This window comes from Artemia sp. Qi Xiang Cuo, chromosome 20 (assembly GCF_049724085.1).
Source record: "Artemia sp. Qi Xiang Cuo chromosome 20, ASM4972408v1, whole genome shotgun sequence".
Lineage (NCBI taxonomy): Eukaryota > Metazoa > Arthropoda > Branchiopoda > Anostraca > Artemiidae > Artemia > Artemia sp. Qi Xiang Cuo.
The window spans coordinates 41,454,431-41,472,136 of record NC_142813.1 but is presented as its reverse complement, the minus strand read 5'-3'; the positions used below and the strand labels follow the sequence as shown (position 1 = coordinate 41,472,136).

The 17,706-nt window shown below is 35.2% G+C and overlaps 2 protein-coding genes across 3 annotated transcripts in view; one reads left to right on the top strand and one right to left on the bottom strand.

The window, feature by feature from the left end:
* The window catches only part of LOC148940213 (uncharacterized), a 28,049-nt gene extending 25,542 nt beyond the window's left edge, over window positions 1-2,507 (bottom strand). Inside the window, exon 1 of the mRNA XM_089105876.1 lies at window positions 2,321-2,507. Coding sequence (XP_088962002.1) covers window positions 2,321-2,423 — 103 coding nt within the window. The 5' untranslated portion in view covers window positions 2,424-2,507. The remainder of the gene's footprint in view (window positions 1-2,320) is intronic.
* A 79-nt stretch (window positions 2,508-2,586) lies between these two features.
* The window catches only part of Mnn1 (menin 1), a 65,085-nt gene continuing 49,965 nt past the window's right edge, over window positions 2,587-17,706 (top strand). Inside the window, exon 1 of one of the 2 annotated variants that reach the window (XM_089105715.1) lies at window positions 2,587-2,661. The gene's annotated coding sequence lies outside the window, so the exon portion shown is untranslated. Of the gene's footprint in view, window positions 2,662-14,340; window positions 14,361-17,706 lie in introns of those variants that run through there. The other variant, XM_089105716.1, reaches the window with a different exon arrangement.

The following is a 17,706-nucleotide window of genomic DNA, read 5'->3' as shown; positions in this document are numbered from 1 at the left end:
GAGTCAGTAAGAGAGAAATTTTGTTGAATTATTCCCAAGATTTGTGATGACTTAGAGATGATTGATTTGTAGTGCTTGGTGAAAGTCATGTCACTCCCAAGTCTTGCACTTCTTCTTGTATAGGTATTGGTTGTCCTTCAAAGCAGTAGTGCTGAGAAATATGTTTTGGGCCTAGCCAAACGTGACAAGTTTTTTCTGTATTCACTTCCATGCTCCCTTTTTTCATCCATTCTGCTATTTTGTTTAAGTCTTGCTGTAGTATTTCTGTATCTTCAAAGCTTGTTATTGCACGAAAGATTTTCATGTCATCTGCATAAAGCAGTATCTCTGAATCTATGTTATTTAGGAGGTCATTTATGTAAATATTAAATAGTAAAGGCCTCAGAACACTACCTTGAACCACTCCACTTGTGACTTTTGTCTCATTGCTGCTAAGGTATCCCTCCAGTCTCACTTGCTGAGATCTTCCCCTCGGGAAGTTGAGAACCCACTTTAGAATACTATCGCCAACACCAATAGACTGTACTTTATGAAGAAGTTGACATTGTGAGACTTTATCAAAGGCTTTTCTGAGATTTAAGTATAAAATATCTACCTGCTTTCCACTATCCATATATTTTTTCCAGGCGTTTGTAGCAACAAGTAGCTGGCTTTCTGCTGATCTTTTCTTGAGAAATCCAAACTGTGTGGGTGAAATGAGGCTTCTTTTGAGTAGGTACTGTAATATATTATTGTGGAGTAAAGATTCTTGTATTTTGCATGTGATACAGGTTAATCTGATAGGTCTGTAATTACTTGGATCTGATTTGCTTCCTTTTTTGAAGAGGGGTATCACTGTTGCTTGCTTCCATGCATCAGGCAAATTCCCTGTTTGTAGAAAACAATTCATTTTACAACTAGTTGACTAATAATAGTTAGAATTTATTCTGAATTGCATAAAATATGTTAATAATAGCATATAGGGTTTTTTCAAATTTAATTATCACTATTATAATTTTTCCAACTAGTTGACTACTAACTTCTCCCCATCAAAACTAGTTGACTAATAACTTCTCTGTAGCAACACTTAAATTTGCCAACTAGTTGACAATAAATGTTGCCCCAGCAAAACTTTCCTTATCCAACTAGTTGACTAATAACTTCTCCCCAGCAAAACTTAATTTTGCCAACTAGCTTGAAAGAAACATTGCCCCAGAAAAAAATTCATTTTCCAACTAGTTGACTAGTCACTTCTCCCCAGCAAAAATTTCCCAGCAAAAATTTTTGCTGGGGAGAAGTGACTAGTCAACTAGTTGGAAAATGAATTTTTTTCTGGGGCAATGTTTCTTTCAAGCTAGTTGGCAAAATTAAGTTTTGCTGGGGAGAAGTTAATAGTCAACTAGTTGGATAAGGAAAGTTTTGCTGGGGCAACATTTATTGTCAACTAGTTGGCAAATTTAAGTGTTGCTACAGAGAAGTTATTAGTCAACTAGTTTTGATGGGGAGAAGTTAGTAGTCAACTAGTTGGAAAAATTATAATAGTGATAATTAAATTTGAAAAAACCCTATATGCTATTATTAACATATTTTATGCAATTCAGAATAAATTCTAACTATTATTAGTCAACTAGTTGTAAAATGAATTGTTTTCTGGGGCAATGTTTCTTTCCAGCTAAATGGCAAAATTAAGTTTTGCTGGGGAGAAGTTATTAGTCAACTAGTTGGAAAAATTAAGTTTTGCTGGGGAGAAGTTATTAGAAAACTAGTTGGAAAACGAAAGTTTTGCTGGGGCAACATTTATTGTCAACTAGTTGGCCAATTTATGTGTTGCTGGGGAGAAGTTATTAGTCAACTAGTTGGCAAATTTAGATTTTTCCTATACAGATAGCCTATGACAAATTTTCCAACTAGATGACTAAAATGTTTTTAATTATGAGGAGATTGGATAGTACCATTCTATATAAGCTTATAAACTAATTTTTTCCAATAGTCAAAGGGTGGAGTCCCTTTTCAAACTTATTCTTACGCCCTGAATTCAGAAAACCTCCAAAAGTTCATTCATTTTGCTAACAGTTTTATCTGAGATACTTAAATCATCAGTGCAATCTATGTCTAGAAGTTTTACTCCCCATTTTCTTTCATTAGGCTATCTTCAGTTGCTCCAACTTCCAAATTAAGGTAGCCTAGTCTACTTGCCTTTGCTGTGCTCCTTGAGACAAAGTCCATCAAAAGGAAAACTTTGGTATTAGGCTAACTTTGTGGACAGATTTTGATTAGCCTTCTAAGTTTACTAATCCACTAGTTACTGCCATTTAAAACCCCCCAAAAAAACTGATCTTACGTTTTTCTTTTGATGTTTTATATTTTTGAACGTCCTTGGCAAATCCTGAGGAAATGTGTAAGTAGGCCTTTGTTACTTTCTCTAACTTTCTTGAAAGCATCATCAGTTTTACATGAGTGTTAGGCTATAGCCTAGTCTATTCTGAGTGTTTCGACTCAGAACATGTTTTTACTTTTTGAATTTTGATGTCAATTTAAATCCGTAATTATGTCGCAACTAACATATTCGAAACAGAAGATAGACGAACTTTCAAAGAATTTCACATTCTTTGGCGAAATTTGCCGAGTTTCAAACGTGAATTTGACAGTAATACGGCTGTAATACGAAGTTGAACACTTGAGGTGGCTTTAATTTCATTTTCTACCACTTTACTATATAACGGTGTTACCCATATATTAAGATCAGTCTATTTTGAGTATGTAGGCTCAAAATATGTAAATCTAAATTTTTTTTACTTTATTCTGGAATGACTTGACTTCAATAGCCTACAATTCCAAGGTCAAAACTAGGCAAGGTCTCACCAGTGGAAAAAGAGATAGCCAGGCTAAATTTTTGGATGAATTAATAAGGTTTCAATTGAAGGCCTTCTCCCAATCTTGAAAAGTCTTTGAGCTAGGTGAATGGAATTCTTAGGAATGAATCCAAGAAGTAAAATTTAGCCTGTGATGGTGTTGTCAAGTTACTATCTCTACCCTTGCATGACCACTAGGCATGGGCACCCATAATGGGGGGATGTCAGGAGGGGCGTCAGCCCCTCTCCTGGACAAATGATGCTGCCTTGTTTTTTATAGGCTTATTTTTGTTTTGAGATTTCTATTAGCCCATATAGCATTCAAAGTGCCAATTAGGGTAAATATTGGTTAATATTTATCAAATCATATTAGATCCACCCCTGCAAATATGTAGCCTACTCTGAATTGGTATAGGCCTATAGCCTATAGGGGTGGGGGTAAAATTCATTTCTGACAAAAATAATTATTATATTTGGAAAGAGCATAAAAAAGGCATCAAGTGGTATGTATACTTGGTTTGTAAGTCAATAATATAATTTGGTAAAAATTTAGGTAAAATTCCACTTTAGTTACTTTTGGCTATCTTGGAAAGGAGTTAGGTTAGGGAAATGAAACTTTCAGGGATGGGTCTACATGCTAAAGTATGTCCTAGGGAGGTATTTTTAAGTACCTACCTCCACTCCTTCTCTCTCTAGGGGGTCCTGAAATTTGCCTACATGACAGGACCTATTGAAATTTTGACCAAACAACATTTATTTTAATTTTCAGTTACCTGTTTCTTTTCTTTGGCTTTAGTTCTGAGAGTGCAATTTTAGTTAATTGATTAGAATTTAAGTCATGTCAGGGTTTTTTTTCAAAGTTCAGGAAATGTCTTTTAATATCTTTAAAACTTTAAAAATTTGGACTGAGCAAAGCTATGAAGCTCAAACCAATTTAGCTTTATTTAATTTAAACAGAAAACCTATTTTGCGGGGTTTTACTACTATGGCATACAGATTTTTAAAGGTCACCAAATGTAAGGACCATGTGAAGGGCGAAAGGGTGGAGATAGGTGATTCAAAATACCTTTCCGTGATATACTTTAATCTGCAGACCTATCTATGAAAGTTTTATGTTCCTAACCCAACCCCTTTCCAGGGTAGATAAAAGTAGCTTAAGTAGAATTTTACCAAAATATATGCTTGGTAAATTCTTACCAAATCACATTAGCCTATTGACTTACAAATAAAGTGAATATACCACTCAATGCCTTTTTTATGCTCTTTACAAATACAATTATCATTTTTGTCAGAAATGAATTTTACCCCCACCCCTATATACTAGTTTAGGGTATATATTTGCACATTAGGGGGTGAGGGTAAAGTTTAAACTTACCTCCAATTTACATCAGAAATAAAATTTGCAACAGACAACAGACAGAAAAAAAAGCACCAGACTTTAAATAATAAAGAAATCCAAATATGTTGACTTCACATCTGGAAACCATTATCAACAGAAAAAAAACAAAACAAATTATGCTAAATTAAACAAAAGATATAGCTAAAGAAGACAAAAGCAATAAATAAAATCCAAGTCTTAATAACTTCAATATCACCATGCAAATAGCACGAATATACTCAACAGAAGGGTAAGTAAAGTTGTCTATGGTACAGTTTGAGCTTGGTAATGAAATCTAGCAAAATGAAATAATATATTTATTTTGAAAATTCACTTATGCCCTAAATTCATACAGTTATAGTTAAACTGGTGAATCAGTTTATTCATTTAGTTTTAATCTTACTTATGACCTATTTAAAAAATTAAGATATAATGAACTATAGAGGAAATATAAGATTATAAATGGACACAGGTAAAAAAAACTTATGTATTATACATTAAATGTTTTTTTTTAATTTATTATCTAGCTGAGATATGTTGACTCCAGTATTGATTTTATCTTGACTTTTGCTTATAACATTGAAACTTGTTTTGGGACTATTATGGAACATATTAATGTTCAAATTGTTTGAAATTTTGCCTCCTAATTAAGTTATCATCTGTATTCCCCTTCATCTCTATTGATACTAATATCCCCACAAATATTTTTTTTCTATTATTTCTTGGAAACTTTGTAAAAGTTTAGCAGAAGTGTCAATTATTTTTGTTTGATAAAAAGAATCTACAATGGTGCAGAAGGTCAAACAAATGCTTTGCTAATTCAAAAGTTTCCATTTTTTTTTTATTATATTTAAAAGAGCAATCTATTGTATATTTATGCTGTGTAATCTATTTTTTAAATTTTGATGTGTCCTTCCCACATAAAATATACCACAAGAACAAGGTATTTTGTATGCCCTGCTTTGTACATTTAGAATTGTATCTTCTCCAGTATTCAGTAGAGTCCATCGCTAGTTGGGATTTAAAAGCTGTTTTTATATTATTTCTTTTTTTAGATTTTTTTCTTAATTTTTGTAATAAAATTGGAACATACAGTATAAGTTATGTAATTGGTTTTTGAGTCAACCTTATAAGCAAAAATCAGAATGAAGTTAATACTGGATAGAGTCAACATACCTCACCTAGTTTGGCAATTTAAGAAAAGTTGGTTCAATATATAATTTATAAGTTTTCTTCAACTTTGTTTTTTTATAAACTTAGATTCCCTCTATAGGCATTATATCTTAACATTTTAATTTCAATCACATGTCACAAGTAAGTTTTTTTTACCCCTGTAATCTGTTTCCTGTTTATTATGTTATAACTGTTTGAACCTAGGGCATATGTGGATTTTTAAAATAAATTTATAATTTCAGTTTTGCTAGATTTCATTACCAAACTCAAACTTTGCCATGGGCAACCTAACTTCTCAATCTGCTATGCGTGTTTGTGCTATTTCCATGGTTATATTGAAAGTTATTAAGATATGATTTCTGTTTAATTTAGTTTTCCTTTTCTTTATATGTTTTGTTTAATTTAGCTGAATTCATTTTATTTTGTTTTTTTTTTCTGTTGATAGACTTCCAGACATGAAGTTGAAATTTTTGATTTCTTATTATTTGAATTTTGTTGCTTTTTTAATGTTCTGTCTACTACTTTGTCTAGAATATTATTCCTGTTTGTACTATATTTTCATATGTTAAATTTTATAAATCAATAGTAGTTGAAAAACGAAATTGTAAGGGCAAGACTGCCAAAGAAAAGCTGCAAAACACACAAGTCTTACAGAAAATTGTAATTATGAGAAGTCAACCCATCCAAAAAACTTCTTGGGAAGGGGACCTCTCAGATCTACAATTATAAGCCACTAATGGTTTGAAGGTTTGTGTTGTTAAATTGTTGAAGTGTTAAGGCCAATGTAGCTGTTTCATTGGGACAGTCTTTTAGATGTCCCCTCCTCAACGCCTTGCTCTTTACCCTAAAGTTTGACTTTGTCACAACTCTATTTATTTAAACAATAAAAACTTTATTTAAAACTTTAAAAATTTATTTAAACTTTAGCATAAAGAGTGAGGTTGTTTTTTTTATTTAATTTCTATCAAAAATATATCAATAATGGTTCTATCCTAAGACTGAAGATTTGAATGAAGGGGTCTGGGACCCTGGGTACTTGCTTGATTTTGGCCAACATAGTGTATCAGAAACTGAATCTATTACAAGAGAATAATACTAGTGGTAATAATTATGTTTTTAATCCAACAAAAAGCCAATAGGGTCAAAGATCAAGTACACAAAAAAAGACATAAAACTTCTTCAAAATAGATTTTATTGTTTACAAATAAGGACATATTTTGCAACCAGCAAACTTGGAAGTATACTATAAGCTTCCATGGTGACTTATGTTAGGTGAGGAACTGCTCTGAGACAAAAGATATTCATATATTTTCACTCAGCCAAACGGTTGTTTTGATAGTTTTTTGTTGTATGCTGACTGTTTGAACAGCCTGTTAGCTGTTCCTCTAAGCTATTTTTTGCCATGAAGGGGATTTGAAAAGGCAGTGGAGGTATTTTGTATAGTTTTTTTTTGCACCATGATTTGCACATTCTTCTTTTTCAATAAGCAAGCCATATGGGACGCTTTGCTTTAGTCTGTAAAAACACTAGAATCTCTGTCACCAGTGCACTGAAGATATTGCAACCTATGCATCTCTTCACTAATGCAAAATCTTCAACAAGAATGTCTGTCTCCATACTTTTAGATGGACCCTTATAAATTATGAAGCCTTGTAAATTGGTATAGCACTCTGCTGTTCCTTTAGGCTTGCTGTCTGTAAAGGGTGTCAAATAGTCTTTTAGACTTGTTGTGGGAGAATCAGGTTCGTTTTATATGATTTTTTCCACTAACAGGCCCCAAAAGTCAAAAGCTTTGCCTGTTTTCCACACGTTTACAGGCTGCAATACAGTATCTTCCTTTTCTGGCTTTTGGAAGAAGAGAGCTTTTGATGTCTGGAGAAGTTATCCTGATGGAACTGATGCGTTCTTGGATTTGTTGTCTGTGTTGACAGCTACAAGACCGCAAACGCAAGAGCTGCTGGAGAGATTTGTAGTTTTATGCTATGAGCAGACAAGCAAAGTCCAGGGTGTTGACAAAGCAAGAAAAGTGCTTTTTGCCAAGGGGCAGCAGATTGACTGCATCCCACCAACATCCAACACCCTTTTTCAGCACACCAGACGTGCACATTTTCAGGCTGGCCAAATTTGGGGAAGAGCAGCCGACCCCATTCAGAATCCTCCTTCCCCCTCTGAATTGGGATGGAAGCTTGTAAATGATGAGTGGCATCCTGTATTGACAACACTACCTGGGGCTTCCAAGGTGTGCAAAGAACTGGCCAAATGTGGATGCAAGAAAGCCTGCAAGCCACCATGCAAGTTCATGAAGGCTTCACTACTCTGCACTGATGTGTGTGCCCATAATGGAGCATGCTACAGATCTAACGCCAGCAACAAATAGACTGCTGAACCAGTACACCAACTGCATACAACTTTTCTTTTTTTTTCTTATTTTTGCCTCTTTTTACTTCTTCCTGCAGTGATTAAAGTCATATCTTTAAACAAAAGTTATAGTAATTGATTTGACTCTTAAAGGAGGGGAAACAAGGGGGGGAAGATGTTGTAGTTTTGCATTTCACAGCTGCCATCCCTATTTCTTTTGTCCAGTGTTTGCCATCTACTCCAAGTAGAGTCATCATAACCACCACAGCCAAAATTGAAAAGAAACTCATTTTGGCATTTCCCCTACTCCCCTGCCCAGTTTTCCCTCTTTCCCCTATCCAGGATTTAGGATGTAATACTGTACCACTTGATCTTGAGAATGCCTCCTGAAATGGCGAGAACAAACTTACTACTACTAACAACTTACCACAGCACCTAGCGGCCTGAGGCCAACACAGCTGTGCATGCTCCTCCTCCATCCCAATCTATTCAAAGCCTCCCTTTTTATGCCCGCCCATGAAGTTCCCATTTCCTTTAAATATTTCTTTATGACATCCTCCCACCCCAGACGAGGATGACCTGCTTTCCATTTAGTCCTAGACGGTTGGCCAAAAAGGACGATCTTTGGCAATCTGTCATCCTTCATCCACACAATGTGCCCTAGCCACCTCAACCTTTCTTTCATTGTCGCCCTAGAAAGTGGTATTGAACCAGATTTTTCGTATAGCCTATTGTTTGAAATACAGTCAGTCAACTGGGTGCCCAGAACAATCCTTAAGCAATTTCTCTCGAAAACATCTAGCAAATCTTCATCTGCTTTTTGGAGCGCCCATGCTTCAGAACCATATTTGACCACTTCCTTCTTCTATTTAAACAGCAGGCGGGCTTTTCAGTGATACTATTTAGCCCTTTTCCTTTTGCTTCATTCTGTGGGCTACAGAGCTACTGGCTTGATTGCCTCATGGTTATTAGATATTTTCAGATATCTTTCAGTAGATCTTTCGACTCTAGGAGTTCAATCATGAGTTGATAGATGTCGATTTCTATGCTCTGTGTGCAGGTATAGTTGGCTAGGCTCTTGGCTGATAGTGAGATTTTGTGGTGTTTGAAGCATTTAAACAGTTTGCAAAGCAAGGTATGTTGTGCAGACGTCAACATATTACATTCAAATAGGCAATGGTCAATTGTTTCATTATTCGTATTACAATGCCTGCAAAGAGGGGACAGGGGAATTGAACCACTTGAATTAGAAAACTTATACGAGAATGCAAGAAAATTTACTCCATTTGTTCCACAACGAATTCTATAATAAATTTTAGATACTTACTGGGAAAGGGGGAAAGGATAGGATTAATCTTATTAAAATTAATATCTGATAGCCTCCATCAGTAAATATTTCTAATTGGGATTGGTCTCCCACTTGGCTGGTCAATATTTATAGCATTTTTTGCTATTTCATCAACCTGATGATTACCACTTATGCCAGAGTGGCAAGGAATATACTGAAAATAAGTTCTTATGCCACTTGAAGCAAGATTATCTATAATACTGAGACAATGATAAGTGTCAATGTCTAGCTTATACGGAGGAGCTGAGGCCAGCAACTCAAGGCTTGATAAGGAGTCAGAATATACAATAATATTATTTGAATTTGCAATCGAAGGTTGGTTTTCCTTAAGGTGTTCTAATGCCATGATTATGGCATTTAACTCAGCAGACATTATAGATAAATTATTAAATAATCTCTCGCCCATTGCAATTTTCAGGTGAGGAAGGAAAGCACCACTTGCTACCTTCTCATTCATTTTTGACCCATCAACCAATATTTGGAAGTGATTTTTATCGGTAATTGTATTAATTTCAGCAAATTATTTCTGGACAAAAGCGATGGGGGTTAAATCTTTAGTCCACTTTGAGAAATCAGTATTTATTATGGGACTTGACCAATTCCATGGAGGGGATTGGGGGAAAGTGGGTGCAATAGACTTTGCTGGTGCAGGGACTTCTTCTGAATGTTGGCATACTCATCTGCAATGCCTCTATACATGGCTGGATTTCTTAACCAATTATGTAGGGTGTGTGAGCTATTTGATTCAATTTTTGTAAGATGTTTTGTCAAGAGAAAGCTACGTCTCTACCTTATTGTTGTTAATCCACTCTCCATAAGCAGAAACTTGGTACTTTGTGGGTTTCCTAAGACCAAATATGAGGTGTATTATATCATTTTGTGTTGTTTCAATTTTTTGCATCTGGGTCTTTGCACATGCACCATATACAATGAGCCCATAGTCAATATGGGGTCTTATATGTGATTTATAAAACTGGAGTAAGGTTTTCTCTTTACAGCCCCACGGTGTGGAAAGAAGTCTTTTTAGTATATTTGTTTTTCTATAGCATTTTTTTATTGTGTTTGAAATGTGGAGGTGGAAATTAAGTTTTAGGTCAAGCATGAGACCTAGGTTATGAATATGATTGTCTTCTGGAATAGTTGTTATATTTAGAGTTAGCTTTGCATTAACATGGTTTCGCTTCTGGTGAAATTGGATTATTTTTGACTTGGTAGGTGCAATGGGTAAATCTGAATGTTGAGAGAATTTTTCAAATTGGAAAAGTGACTTTTGCAGATTTGACTGTGCTATCTCAAAGGTGTTGCCAGATGACCATAGCACCTGATCGCCAGCATATTGTAGATTCGTGTGGGGGAGGCTCATGTCCCAGAGATATAGGGCAAACAGGAGGCAACTGAGGACTGCTCCCTGAAGTAGGCCTTTGGTTGTTGTCTTTTGGGGTGAAGAGGCTGAACCAACACAAACAATGAAACTTCGCACTTCTATGAAGGATTTTATAAAGGATACTAGCTTGGGGGTAGTCCAAGGGTTGCAAGTTTGTTTAAAAGGATTTGGTGGTTCACATTGTCATATGCCCCTTCAGAATCTAGGAAAGCTGCAACTAGGACATTATTTTTTGAGAATGATTCATTTATTGCATTTGTTAGCAAAATGAAAGCATCTGTTGAGGAGTGGTGTTTCCTGAATCCAGTTTGAGTTTGAGGGATCATATTGTTTTTTTTTTTCAACAAACCAGAGGAGTCTGTGATAGATCATTTTCTCCATTATTTTTCCCATCACAGGAGTAATCATTATGGGCCTGTAGGTCTCAGGGTTTTTTTTTGGGTTTATTTTTCTTTAGGATTGGTAGTAGGGACAAACATTTCCATATATTGGGGAACTTAGAAGATGCCCAAGCGTGATTATAACAATTTAGCAGTTCTTGTTTGTATGAAGGGGTGAGATTCTTTATCCATGTAGGGTGTATATTGTCATAGCTGCCGCTAGTTTTGGTCCTAATATGATGTATTGCATTATTCATTTCCTGGACTGAAAATGGACTACTTATATACTCGGATCCTCGGCGTGATTGGTAACTTGGGTTCATAGAAATTGGGGACATTTTGCTTCGATTATTTGATGTTAGCTTATTAACAAAAAGAGTTGCACAGAGCTTATATTTTTCATTATCATTGTCATAATGGGTATTACTATGTATAAGCTCATTCTGGAGTGGGTTGGGGGAAATCTTTTTCCCACCGATGTGGCTTATGACTTTATGTATGATTGGCTCATGTGTTTCTCGGGAGAGATTATTTGCAAAATTATTCCAGTAATTATATTTAGCATCTATTATAGTCCTTTTTAGATTAGATTCTGCTTGTAATTTTTTTAAATATGTAGTAGGTGATGTTTTTTTTAGGAATTCTGTCCTGGCTGCCTTTTTTATTCTCAATTTATTTTGGAACTCATTTGTCCACCAGGCTTTACGAATATGTTTAGGGTAGGTTTTCTTAGGTGTTGTCCTGGGGATAGCATGATTAGCTGTATTTATTAGTAAAGATGTCAATGCTTCAGCATGTGTGTCAACTCTTGTGTTTGAAATGTATGAATTTTGGGTGAAACTTGTGATTTCATCATTTAGCTTATTTTGGAACCAAGACCAATTTGCTTTAGTGTTTATATATTTGGAGGTATGTGGTAGAGTTTCACCAGGTTCATTTAGGGAGCACACTATAGCAAAGTGGTCATTACATAGACTATCAATTTTATTTATATAAATTTTATTCAAAATATTTAATGACACAATTTGTAGGTCAATTGTGGCGAATCTGCCACTTTTGGGGTTGAAATAAGTATTCAGGTTTGGAGGGGTAGCAACAGCTAATTCATTATTATTTGAAGTCATATACTCAATCAATTTACCAGCTTTATTTGCTGGTTTATTCCCCCACAAAAGGCTGTAGGCATTGAAATCTCCACAAATAATGATATTTTTTAACATATTAGAATTATTTATATAATTAAAGAAATCCATGGCATCTGTAGTTTGGCCAGTAGGGTTTTAAAAGCTTATTATGTAGGTTTTTATATTATTCAGCCAAACACTGATACCAATTGCATCAACATCATTAGAAAAATCTAGAAAATTGATGCCACAGAATTTAATATTATTTTTAACTAATAGAGCTACTCCACCTCCTTTTCTCTCTGATGACCTGTCCTTTCTCAGGATAGTAAATCCCAGAGACTTTATTTGTTGGTTTTGGGTCAAATGGGTTTCCTGAAGGCAAGTAATATTAATGGAATTATGATTCATAAAAGATATTAGTTCATTTAGCTTATTTTCTGTGAGTGATCTTATGTTCCACTGGAGTATTGATATGTGTTGTGTTGTTGATTTATTTTTCATATGACATATTTTATTGATTTTGTTGATTTATTTTTATATGCAGGGCATAGTGATTTATTTTTAGATTCATGTGGGCCTTTGCAATTGATACATGTAGGCTGAGTGTTGTTGCAAGTTGTCAACTCTTTAGGATTGTATGCTTTACAATTACTACGCTATAGGAGAATATCATTGCATTTATTTGTTGCGTGTCCCAGTTTGACACACTTCTGATACTGGATGGGCTTAGATTTGTAGTCCTTGTGCGGTTTGATTTGCTCAAATAGGAATAACTTTTCTGGGATACTAATTTTTTCCTCCAGTGTGAATAAGAAGGATCTACTAGTTTTTAGGCCATTAGAGTTAGGTTTGACAATTTGGGTAACGTCTTCAACTGGGATTGAGTTGCCAGCCCTATCTGAGAGCCCTTCTTTTAACTCCTGAATGGATATCTCTGGGGGAATATTATAAACTACTGTCTTTGTTGGTGATTGTTTTGGGTTCCATTTAGGTGCATTAAATGGGGTATTCAGAAGGAATTTTAGGTTAATTATTGTGTGTGCTGATTTCTGATCTTGGACAGCTATTAGCAGAGGTCCATCACGGTTAATATTAAGAGAGAACATTGATTTTAGCAATTTGAAAATTGCAACTCTAATTGCAGTAATCATTATTATTTCAAAGGGGGTAGTAGGAGTAATTTTAAGGTAAATTACTAAGTTTTTGGAGGGATAATAGAATGATATCAAACCGTCTGCACTATACTATAGGGAGGAGAAACACCACAGTATAGCCCTGAGGATGAATTGAGCAGGATTGGTTCGGCACAACTGCTGATTAAATGCGATAATATTTCACAAGAAAATTTATTTTAAATTTCTTATAAACTTGCTGCTGTTGTTGATGTTGTTGCTGTTGTTGACCACTGTCTTCTTCTTCTTCTAATTCACAGTAGGTGGGCTATTCAGTTGGTACTTCACTCTGTGGGCTACAGAGCTACTGTCTTGGTTGTCTCTTATTTATTAGATATTCTCAGATATCTTTCAGTAGATCTTGTGACTCAAGGAGTTCAAATATAAGATGATAGATATCGATTTCTGTGCTCTGTGTGCAGGTATAGTTGGCTAGGCTCTTGGCTGATAGTGAGATTTTGTGGTGTTTAAAGCTTTTAACAGTTTACAAAGCAAGGTATGTTGTGCAGACGTCAGCATATTACATTCAAATAGGCAATGGTCAATTGTTTCATTATTCATATTACAATGCCTGCAAAGAGGGGACAGGGGAATTGAACCACTTGAATTAGAAAGCTTATATGAGAATTCAAGGAAATTTAGTCCATTTGTTCCAGAATGAATTCTATGATAAATTTTAGAAAGATACTTATTGGGAAAGGGGGAAAGGATAGGATTAATCTTATTAAATTAATATCTGATAGCCTCCATTGGTAAATATCTCTAATTGGGATTGGTCTCCCACTTGGCTGGTCAATATTTATAGCATTTTTTGCTATTTCATCAACCTGATGATTACCACTTATGCCAGAGTGGCTAGGAATGTACTGAAAGTAAGTTTTTATGCCACTTGAAGCAAGATTATCAATAATACTGAGACAATGATAAGTTTCAATGTCCAACTTATATTGAGGTGCTGAGACCAGCAACTCTAGGCTTAATAGAGAGTCGGAATAGATGATAATATTATTTGAATTTGCAATCAAAGGTTGGTTTTCATTAATGTGTTCTAATGCCATGATTATGGCATTTAATTCAGCAGTCATTATAGATAAATTATTATATAATCTCTCGCCCATTGCAATTTTCAGGTGAGGAAGGAAAACACCACTTGCAACCTTCTCATTCATTTTTGACCCATCAACAAATATTTGGAAGTGATTTTTATAGGTAATTGTATTAAGTTCTGCAAATTTTTTCTGGACAAAAGCAATGGGGGTTAAATCTTTACCAATTCCATGGGGGGGATTTGGGGAAAGTGGGTGCAATAGACTTTACTGGTATGGGGAACTTCTGAATATTGGCATACTCATCTGCAATGCCTCTATACATGGCTGGATTTCTTAACCAATTATGTAATGTGTGTGAGCTATTTGATTAAATTTTTGTAAGATGTTTTGTCAAAAGAAAGCTACGTCTCTCCCTTATTGTTGTTAATCCACTCTCCATAAGCAGAAACTTGGTGCTTGTGGGTTTCCTAAGACCAAATATCAGACGTATTATATCATTTTGTATTGTTTCAATTTTTTGTATCTGGGTCTTTGCACATGCACAATAGACGATGAGCCCATAGTCAATATGGGGTCGTATATGTGATTTATAAAACTGGAGTAAGGTTTTCTCCTTACATCCCCAGGGTGTGGAAACAAGTCTTTTTAGTATATTTGTTTTTCTATAGTATTTTTTTATTGTGTTTGAAATGTGGATGTAGAAATTAAGTTTTTTGTCAAGCATGAGACCTAGGTAATTAATATGATTATCTTCTGGAATAGTTGTTTTATTTAGAGTTAGTTTTGCATTAACATGGTTTCGCTTCCGGTGAAATTGGATTATTTTTGACTTGGTGGGTGCAATGGGTAAATCTGAATGTTGAGAGAATTTTTCAAACTGGAAAAGGGACTTTTGCAGATTTGACTGTGCTATCTGAAAGGTGTTGCCAGATGACCATAGCACCAGATCATCAGCATATTGTAGATTCGTGTGGGGTAGGTTCATGTCCCAGAGATATAGGGCAAATAGGAGGCAACTGAGGACTGCTCCCTGAGGTAGGCCTTTGGTTAGTCTTTTGGGGTGAAGAGGCTGAACCAACACAAACGATGAAACTTCGCACTTCTATGAAGGATTTAATAAAAGATACTAGCTTAGGGGGTACTCCAAGGTTTGCAAATTTGTTTGAAATGATTTGGTGGTTCACATTTTCATATGCCCCTTCAAAATCTAGGAAAGCTGCAACTAGAACATTATTTTTTGAGAAAGATTCATTTATCGCATTTGTTAGCAAAATGAAAGCATCTGTTGAGGAGTGGTGTTTCCTGAATCCAGTTTGAGTGTGAAGGATCATATTATTTTTTTCAACAAACCAGAGGAGTCTGTGATAGATCATTTTCTCCATTATTTTCCCCATCACAGGAGTAATCATTATGGGCCTATAAGACTCAGGGTTATCTTTTGGTTTATTTTTCTTCAGGATTGGTAGGAGGGACGAACATTTCCATATATTGGGGAACCTAGAAGATGCCCAAGCGTGATTATAGCAATTTAGAAGTTCTTGTTTGTGTGAAGGTGTGACATTCTTTATCCATGTAGGGTGTATATTGTCATAGCTGCCGCTAGTTTTGGTCCTAATATGATGTATTGCATTATTCAGTTCCTGGATTGAAAATGGATTAGTTATGTACTCAGATCCTGGGCGTGGTTGGTAACTTGGGTTCATAGGAATTGTGGACAGTTTGCTTTGATTATTTGATGTTAGCTTATTAACAAAAAGAGTGGCAAATAGTTTAGCTTTTTCCTTATCATTGTCATAATGGGTATTATTATGTATAAGCTCATACAGGAGTGGGTTGGGTGAAGTCTTTTTCCCACAGATGTGGCTTATAACTTGCCAATGTATAATTGGCTCATGTGTTTCTCTGGAGAGATTATTTGCAAAATTATTCCAGTACTTATATTTAGCATTTATTATAGTCCTTTTTAGATTAAATTCTGCTTGTAATTTTTTAAATATATGTAGTAGTTGATGGTTTTTTATGAATTCGGTCCTATCTGCCTTTTTTATCCACCATTTATTTAGGCACTCATTTGTCCACCATGCTTTAGGAATTTGTTTAGGGAATGTTTTCTTAGGTGTTGTCCTCGGGATAGCATGATTAGCTGTATTTATTAGTAAAGATGTCAAGGCTTCAGCATGTGTGTCAACTGTTGTGTTAGAAATGCATGAACTTTGGGTGAAACTTGTAATTTCATCATTTAGCTTATTTTGGAACATAGACCAATTTCCTTTAGTGTTGATATATTTGGAGGTATCAGATAAAGTTTCAGCAGGTTCATTTAGGGAGCAGACTATAGTGAAGTGGTCAGTACATAGACTATCAATTTTATTTATGTAAATTTTATTCAAAAAAATTAATGACACAATTTGTAGGTCAATTGTGGAGAATCTGCCACTTTTGGGGTTGAAATATGTATTCAGGTTTGAAGGGGTAGCAACAGCTAATTCATTATTAATTGAAGTCATATGCTCAATGAATTTACCAGCTTTATTTGCTGGTTTATTCCCCCATAAAAGGCTGTGGGCATTGAAATCTCCACAAATAATGATATTTTTTAACATATTAGAATTATTTATATAATTAAAGAAATCCTTGGCATCTGTAGTTTGGCCATAAGGGTTATAATAGCCTATTATGTAGGTTTTTAAAAAGGTTTTTCATTAAAGGTTTTTCAATGTTCTGCTTTGTTAAAAGTAAAGCAAGATCTTTTTTTGCTTGAATGAGCATATCATCTGGGATGTAGATTTTTGCCAATTCTGCAATGATTTTTGTATTCTGTAGTTGATGTATGTTCATGGCCTGAACTGCATTACAGTTTAGAATGAATAAGCATATATTTGTGGATTGAATTTTTAGTTGTGCATCCTGTTTTTCGGTTAGGGGATTGATTCCTGGTAGTGTTTCTGGTTTGTTTCTTCTTGGGAGGGGGGGCCAGGCGGACCTCATCTCACTGGACAAGGAGGCTTGTTGGCTTGGTGATTCCTTCTGATAGGGATTGGAGCTAGGGGGCTTGGAAGATGGTGTTTTATCTGGGGCGCTTGAGGCAGTGGGGGCGTTGGACGTGGGGGTTTTGGTTGGTTTCATTACAGGCTTTATTTGGTATTGTTGGGCAGCATTTGCTTCCATTGCTGCAAAGGGGTATGGGATGACCTTCTCTGTTGATATTTGGAGTGTTAGAGCTCTTTTCTTGTATGCAGGGCATAATGATTTATTTGTAGATTCATGTGGGCCTTTGCAATTGATGCATGTAGGCTGAGTGTTGTTGCAAGTTGTCAGCTCTTTAGGATGGAAAGCTTTACAATTACTACACTCTTGGAGAATTTCATTGCATTTGTTCGTCGTGTGTCCCAGTTTGTGACACTTCTGACACTGGATAGGCTTAGGTTTGTATTCCTTGTGTAGTTTTATTTGCCCAAATAGGAATAATTTTTCTGGGATATTAATTTTTTCCTTCAGTGTGAATA